This window comes from Leiobunum rupestre, chromosome 4 (genome assembly GCF_980474605.1).
Source record: "Leiobunum rupestre chromosome 4, qqLeiRupe1.1.hap1, whole genome shotgun sequence".
Taxonomy (NCBI): Eukaryota; Metazoa; Arthropoda; class Arachnida; order Opiliones; family Sclerosomatidae; genus Leiobunum; species Leiobunum rupestre.
Window position 1 is genome coordinate 23056868 of NC_143387.1, and position 8463 is coordinate 23065330.

The 8463-nt window shown below is 35.4% G+C and overlaps 1 protein-coding gene across 1 annotated transcript; it reads right to left on the bottom strand.

The window, feature by feature from the left end:
- Positions 1-901: 901 nt before the first annotated feature.
- On the bottom strand, positions 902-8186 carry LOC149947188 (gastric triacylglycerol lipase-like). The gene is made up of 9 exons (XM_090170849.1): positions 7965-8186; positions 7824-7889; positions 5064-5265; positions 4835-4949; positions 4612-4768; positions 4197-4289; positions 3980-4138; positions 3840-3911; positions 902-1147 (listed from the first exon to the last, which is right to left on the bottom strand). Exons 1-9 carry the CDS (start codon positions 8184-8186, stop codon positions 902-904), a joined length of 1332 nt encoding a protein of 443 aa, XP_090026975.1.
- Between the last annotated feature and the right edge of the window lie 277 nt (positions 8187-8463).

The following is an 8463-nucleotide window of genomic DNA, read 5'->3' on the forward strand; positions in this document are numbered from 1 at the left end:
CATTTGTTTTGAATACTTTATAAGTGGAGGCGATGTTAAATCTTGGATTAACAATAGTAGTGCCTACCTGAATTTATCACTTGGAAAAAACCTGACAAGTAAATGACTTTTGCGACAGCAGCGCCACTTCCGCGAAGTTAACGGATAATTTCCGAAACTCCCGTAACACGTAGTCTTCTACAAGGCAGAACCCGTAACAGACACTTAGGAAATGCACGCGGAACGCTAGAGTTATATATCGAGGTAAGCACTGCTATTGTTAATCCAAGGTTAAATGGCCACACCTACTTTGAAAAGTCGTGTAGATCTAACCAATCACATTCGGAGATTTTTGCAGACTTATTTCCGGAGCCCGCACTGGAAACTAAAAAATTCACGACACCGGGGTGACTCTTTAAAAACTGGGACAGCGAGTAATTGTACTCTGAGAGGGTTCTAACATCAATTGCAAATTATTAAACATTTTAGTAGTACCGGTCATCGAGCAGCTTACCATTAATTTAACTGACTTGCTTTGTCCGGACAATTTATTTAAAATTAATTTCACCAGAATAATACGATATATATATGTGTATATAACTTAGAAGATCTACGCCATATAAGATAAACTTGTCCCTTCGCAGGTTGGAAACAGGCTGTAGTGGGCTGAAATGTATCGCTTCACCATTAATAATTTAAAAATTAAACTGTGTACATATTTATATCCCAATGTTTCCCAATATAACATTCTTAGATAGTAAAAATAATGACATATTTCACACCGATTTATTTGGTCTTCGGAAATGTGCTTTGAAAGAGCAAAGCGAACCAAAAAAGGTACGTTTTCAAACGAAAACCAGAAGCTGTCGAGAAGATTCTTGTATGTTTCTAGTTTCACTTAAATCTTAGTCAAACCATAATGTTATTTACTCTCTTTGAAATGTTTCACAAGAAATTTATACACATATTCGTAAGCATCTACAGCAATAACGAAATCATTGTGTTGGTAATCTTCAACTTCCACGAAGAAGTCGTGTACCAAAATGCCGGGTTTCAAGTTTTGTCGCAAGAAGTCTATGTCACGTTCAGCCGCTAAGGAATCACCCTTACTGCTGTAAAAGGCCAGAGGGGCACTTATTTGGCTAATATCGTACACCGGTGGTTCTTCCTGGAAAGAAAAACAAATTTTAGGAGCTTGAAATAAAGAACAGGGATCCTTTTTTTGTCTTTGACTAGACTAGCGTATTAATACCCCGTTATTTTTGCGCCAAGTCTTATTATTAAAATCTATGTGGGGAACTAACAAGAGTACAAACTGTTTCGTCACAGCGTACTGTAGCAGGCGATTGCTTAGACCTAAGTGCCATTTGGCATATTACTTTCTCCTTCCCTAGGCTTTGGATAGCTTCGTCAGTTTCTCGTTCGAAGACTTTGTATAATTGATTCTACGGATTCCTAATTTCTAGGTGTTGAAAGACTGTCCAGCTATTTTTCCACTAGGGTTATCTCGCTGCCATGGCTGGTTTGTTACCCGTCCGGGCTGTGATGACACTGCCAGGGATACAGGATGAACTGATATCTCAGGTGCATCGGTATACAAATTCGTACACAGTGTTATTCCACTTTATCCATCATAAATGACTAGGCTAGTATCTCCAGACCACGCGGGACTAGCTAGTAATGTCCGTCAATGGGCACTAAAATTAAGTTTAAAACGTGTTTCAAGTCTTAAAACGTAGTAAGTATTTCGTATTTAACAACTGTTTAGACGCTATTCTGAAAACATATCTAATTTCATCATTTTCTAAAAGAATCTTAATTAATACGATCACTGCCTTAACATAGATAATCTCCAGGCTGTCTTCTACTAGTACGTAAACATGTTGCGCAATCGAGATTTCAACATTATTTGACCATAGACTAAAAAGTTAAAACAGTTACTAGTGCATCTCTATTGGTGAGAACAGACACAGCCGATCAATATAATTAAAAAAACGAAGGTTCACTAGAGGGCTTTATAACAAACTTCCTTTGTTACGACAGTTACAGAAAGCCCTCGACAAAAGTGAAATGTTACTGTGAACGTCATTCTAAAAGACAGATTCCTCATTTCTCTTGAGCTTCGTGAAACACATTGCACGTGGCTGTATCAAAGTATTAATTTTCTACGTGGAAGTACAGAGCCTTGAGGATATCGATATATAAATTTGCGTACTGTTCCGTATTTCTCCAAATTCTTTTTTCGTCCAAAATTATACTTTTGGAAACGATCAGCAGAGGCAATCTAGAATAAGAAACAAGTAATGTAAATAGCGTGTAGGAAATTATTCCATAAAACCGGACAAGAGGTTCTTAATCTACCTCCTGAGTTCTAGAATATTTATTTTTTTAGGTTTTCAGTGTGGCTCATTTATGAATGCTTCGAAGAGAGCGAACGATTAAACCAAAAGGGCATCTTCGCAAAGCCTCGATGCAGATGCGGGATTTGCAATTGCCAGTGGGCCAAATTTATACAGAAGGCCACCAGTGCTACGCAGTCTTTGGTGGGGAAAAAAATTGGAAGGGATGAAACTGAAGTTCCTGGAAATGAAGTCCGCTTAATACAGAAGTGATGGTTCGTGAACGACCAAGGCAACTTTGTACGATAGGTCTTACAAACTAATCTTTCCTCGATAAAAATTGCTCTTTTTGTCCGAGACTTACGCTATTTTAAAAAGAAAAATTAACGTTTTGGGTTTTTTGTTAATATATATTGTCTGAACAAGATAGATAAATCTATCCCAATCTGCGAAACCCGTATCATAGGACAATTTTCGAAGCTATACAACTATTTCGGCATTGGTGCCACCACATTCTCAAAATCAATTCAGGATGGTTCAGGGCTGAAGCTTGTCGAAGAAAATAACCATCAAATGGTGCAAATTCATAAATCCGTTCAAAATCAAACACCTTAAAACATTTTATCGTTCAGTCGAGGACATGCATTCAGACTCACTGGAAATACATTTATTTTTATATTCTTAACATTAACAACCCCCTCAATTCTCGTTTGAATTTTAATTATATTCGAGATTTTTTAAGAAGTCATTTGTAGAATTGGCACCTCACAGTATTTTATAAAAATATTAGTTAATATTTTTTTATTCCTAGGAATCCGACGAGCTAGATTAAAAGCTCAGCCTATTTTGATATCTATTTAAAATGAGTACTTATTTTAGTAGGTGTATATAGTGTCCTCAAACTATAAAGTATTTTTATCATTACGGTAGTTAATTAAAGGTAACCAGATTTTACATCTTTTGATGGGAGTATCATTCAAAACAGATTGAAATTGGTTATTTAAATTTCGGGTCCCACCGTGTTCAAAAATCCAATTCCGCGGAATTGAAATAATGATTCCAAAAATTATCGGTCAAAGTGAAATTTACATAATTTTAGATCCCATGTTTTTATTCCAAATTTTTGCAAGGGAATAAGCACAACCTAATACTTGACCACCAAAGTTGTCGACTATGCTCGGCAAGGTGGTCAAAATTACCTACCAAGGCATTTAAATTTCATTACCCTACATAAATGTTTCGAAGTTGAAAGAAAACGTATACTCTCAGTTTAAAGAAACTTTGCACACTTAAGTGTTCAGCTTAGAACAACTTCCTTTATGCCTGTAGTTTATCGTTTTGTTGAAGGTAAATGTCAATAGCATCAAGAAATGGCATCGAACACGTAAGATAATGAGATGAGCGTAAAATTGGGAGTTACACGTCTTCATAAGTATCTCTCTTCTTGGGTTGTTTTCAAAATGCCTTAGAAACCATAATAGGTAATGGTTTCAAATCGTAACAAGAGAAAATTCTGAATACCTGTCCATAATGGACTATGGTGTAGGACGATGTCCCCGCGTTAAGGTGATTTTCAAAAACTGGTAACCTTGTCTGAAATAATTAAGTTTGATAACAAATTGTTTAGTACAGATATTTCTGAAGATTTCATTTAATTTTACCCGATTTAAGTGTTTCGAATCCAGGCCTCCGGCGATTTCGTCAGGAATCCGACAAAGACCACTTGTTATAGAATTTCCACATAATAAGACGCTGAGAAATTTTACCACACCACCATAAGGACGGATATGCCCTTTGGTACCGGTTAAGTAGGACCAAATCTTTGAAAAAATAAACCCTTAGATGAATAATTTATGAAAGTTATCATAATAAATTTACCGTAACGAGGTCGACAAATTGGGAGAGCTTAACGATCGGAGCTCTCGAAAAGTGTAGTTTAGCAACAGGAGACATGCAAGCGGCAATTTTTATCTATAACATCAAAAATCATTTGAATTATTTTATATTTCATACAATAATAAGATTGAATTGTTAAACTCGTATTTCAAAGTAACACTTTAAACACTTTTCTAACATGTTTAAGTATCTTCTTTATTGAATCGTATTTGCATTTGCAAATTATCACCGAGGTGTATTTAGGAATAGACAAGGCCTAGGTTGCCAAACGTCTAGGATCACCAAATATTTTATTGCACCGTTGAACATTTCAACTAACCGAAGCTAACGAGTGTTACGTTTAGGGTGGCGAAAATTTTAATGCGTCCCTGTATGGCCATAACGACTGTAACCTTACTTTGTTATTGTAATTGTTTTGGGCGGTTGTCGCTAGGAGAGCAAAAAGAGTGGTCGTTCCCAAGGAATGTCCCACATAGTATAATGCCTGTTGACCAGTAGTGGACAAGACAAAATCAATCATGGCGGGTAAATCCTTCAATCCCATTTCGTCCCAACTAAAATGGTTAACAACACGAATAAATTAGGTTTTACGTCAGAAAAGATTTGATATAAGAAATTACCTAAATTCCCAAAATTTGGGGTCATGTGATTTAAGCGTGACGTGTTCCATAGAGTAAATGTTTCCACGAAAATTTCCCAAAAATACATCGTAGCCTTCATCTGCTAGAATAGTGGCTATTAAAAATAAACTTTTGTAAAATATTTTTCAATCGTTCTATTGAAATTGAGATTTCAAAATTTTAGACTCAGACCCGTTGTTTGCCTAAATTATCTTTAGTATCTATGTACCTAAATTCTGATGGGCGAAGTAGTTTATGGTGTAATCGCTAGATGATGATGTTTGTCCGTGAAGCAGAAGCACCACAGGCTTATTCAGTTGGCTGGAATTTACGATCCCGTGAGGTATTCGAAAGACTCCCAAAATATATCCATCGCTTGTAGTTACTTTGTATTCTTTGACGGGATAGCCAAGATTGCTAATTAGTTCACTCTAAACGAAACAAAAAATAAGCGCAACCAAAAAAAACACCAATTGATATACAATATGTCGTATTTCTAAATCCTTCTCTACCGCTATTATCTTACATGTAAATGAGGTATAACGTATTATCAGATCCGTTCTCCTTTATAAGTTTTTAAAAAACAGAGTTGAAATTTTCAACAGCCAGAAGACGAAATTTTGTAAGCAGTCTACTGAATTCTCTATATTTGTGCCAGACGCCATATTCTAGAGTCTTCGGAGAAGATAAATTGGCAGCACCATCCTTACTTATATTCATTAATGAGGCTTATTTAATAGGGAAAGCGGAGGGGTAAAGTCCATCCTCCAGAAATCTACCAGGGGAAAATAACTTCTGGAGAATGGGGGAAAGCGGAGGGGTAAAATCCATCCTCCAGAAATCTGCGCGAGGAAAACTAATTCTGGAGAATGTAGGAAAGCAGGGTGGAGGGGGAGGGGGCAAGCAGAGAGATATTCTCGTCCTCCAGGAGGCAATCCTGGAGGACGAGATTAGATATCAGACTGATAATCTCGTCCTCCAGGGGGTAATCCTTCTCTATCTTTACTGTTTATCTTTCTTACAGAAAATCACTGTGAATGGTTCCCAGGTAGCACCATCACGTACATATTACGTGTTTTATCGAGGCTTCTAAATCGTATACGAAACACGTTTGGTAAACAATGATCATGTCACCAGTTAGCACGTGTTTCACCACGTAGTTTTTAAGTGTTAAATTACGCGTACATTTAGCGCCTATTAAGTTCAAATAGCATTAGGTTATTGAAAACAATAACCTTGTTTTTTATTTAAATTATACCGTATTAATCAGCAATTTTGCGTGTATTAAGGAGCTATTTTTTGTGTATTTAGCGGTTAGTTTCCGTGAATTCAGGTATTATTTCGCGTACATTAATTGCAAATTTTTGTGTGTCAATCAATTTTTTTCGTTGGTCAATCGGTTATTTTTCGTGCATTAATTGTTTATTTTATGTACATTAATTGGTTATTTTGTGTGCAATAATAACTTAGTTTATGTGCATTAGTTCCTATTTTGGTTGCATTAATTGGTTATTTTGTGTACATTAATTGTTTTATTTGGGTAGATTAATTGGTTATTTTGCGTGCATACATTAGTAATTTTGCATTAGTTGGTTTTTATGCAATATTTGGCTATTTTGGGTGCATTAATTGGTTATTTTTTAATTATGTGATGAAAAGGTACACATTACACGATGAGTTTTCGTCTAATACTAGATAGACAAACGTTTTTGGGATACAATACATTTATTGATTATGTGTTATATCATAGACTATAAACAGAAGGACTAGAAAACAACGGCACCTGGTAGATATTTTTAGAAGTAAATTATAGAATTTTATCTAGGCACGTGGCTCAGCTTGAGTGAATTTGAAAATTTAGTGTTTTTAGTTCCTAATGGATTTAACGAAAGCAACGAATTTTTTATAAGTTAGAAAGTTTCAAAGAAACAGAAATAAAAGGTAAATACAAAAAATTTAATTAACGTTGTGCGAACAAACAAGGCACTACTACCCTTTTTGACATTAGAAATCGTTGAAAAATCTTTGAAGTAACACTCAAGAAGTTGGCAAATATCAGTAATGATTTCATTATCCACCAAGCTATAGTCGCAGAGATCTTCGTAGATCTAAATTCATCAAACAATGCAGTTTTAAGATGCAATGTCGTGCAACACCTTATTAAACTTGTAAGCTTTTCAAATCTTGAGAAATACCAAACCCAGGTGGATAACTTAGAGGCAACAAACAAATTAATGTTTACAGAAAGAAAAAAGGACCATTTATCAGAAATATTTGAAGCCTCTATAAAATTTGGAGTTTTACCTATTCCAGTAAAAAAAACTGTGATTCAAACAATTCTTCAGTTGATATTTGGGCAACTAATGTCCATGTTTCAAATTAGTATTTAAAAAGCTTTGCAGCAAATGGATGATCTTAAGAAGAAAGAAAACCATATTGAGAATGATCTGAACCAGGCCTCCAGTATTTCCAGTGGAGCGAAGAACAAACAATGATGTCCCACGATATGCGTTTGGATTTGTAGTTCGAAGTTTGATTTTGTTACATATTATCAAACCACTCTTTACCGATATAGTCCATCTCTTCATTGCAATTATTTATATCAACCCCGCTAATATCTTTTACAATATCTTTCAATGGGTCTTGCGTATTCCCTCCACCCGCGTCTAAAACTATCCCTTTTAAACTTTTAAAGGTATCTTTGTTGGCACTATAAAACCATACGGTTAGGTTAGTATTTCTTCCACCAGCTGCCCGATGCCTTCCAAAGTACTGTTCCAGGGCATCCTGGTTCAGGTGCTGGGTTAGAACATACTTTGCTCCTTTACTTAGCATGAATTTGACAATGGAAACAGTGGAAAGGGCTAAAAAAAGTTAATAGTACTGTTTCAGTTGCGTTTCTGTAACCTACAATTACCTGTTATCTCAGGTCCTTCAATTGTTTGTTTGCTGAGAAGGATGTTGTCGCTTTGGGTTTTTGAATATTTGCCAGGCCTATTTGAAACTTGGGGTTTCCCCAGTCATCGAGGTACTTAACAAAGTCGTATTCCAGCCACTAAAATAATGAAAAATATTTGAATTGTGAGCATGACTAATTCTGTTATAAAACTGATTAATGGATAATCCTTACTTTTAGCCGTTCATCATCTACATTTGTATATGAAAGTTTGGTTTTCTTGCGTTGCTGTATTCCTTCCACTCTGTTTTTTACATTACAAAGATCAAAAAACTTGTTAAAAACTCTAATGAAGTATATTGTTTCTTTGTATGTTGTTTTCGTAGTTGATAAAAGTGTTTCAATAGCATTAGCCCCCGTTTCACTCAAAACCTGAGATGCAAAGTTAACTTTCATTTTTGAGAAACTATTCAAAAACACGTTAATTTATTCAAATGTTTAAATTGTCCTTGCGCCCTTAGTCGAAGATAGTACAACCTAACTATAACTTTCCAAGATATATCTTCTCCATTTTTCCATAGTTTACGAAATGTTGATCTTTTCACGTCACTTACATGAACCAGAAACGCACCTCTTTGGTCAATTAAAAGGGATAATATAGCTAACTCCTAAACAAATTTGAAGAAATTAAAAAACTTACTAATAACTCGTACCAATAGGTCTTCGAGCAAAC

What these genes read in the sequence shown, in the direction of transcription:
- LOC149947188 (XM_090170849.1), bottom strand. Translation starts at nt 8,186, where the DNA reads ATGAAAGTTAACTTTGCATCTCAGGTTTTGAGTGAAACGGGGGCTAAT. An exon ending in TAGATGATGAACGGCTAAAA is followed by an intron (nt 7,890 to 7,964) that starts GTAAGGATTATC and finishes TCATTATTTTAG; the next exon opens with TGGCTGGAATACGACTTTGT. An exon ending in CCCAAATTTTGGGAATTTAG is followed by an intron (nt 4,769 to 4,834) that starts GTAATTTCTTAT and finishes TAACCATTTTAG; the next exon opens with TTGGGACGAAATGGGATTGA.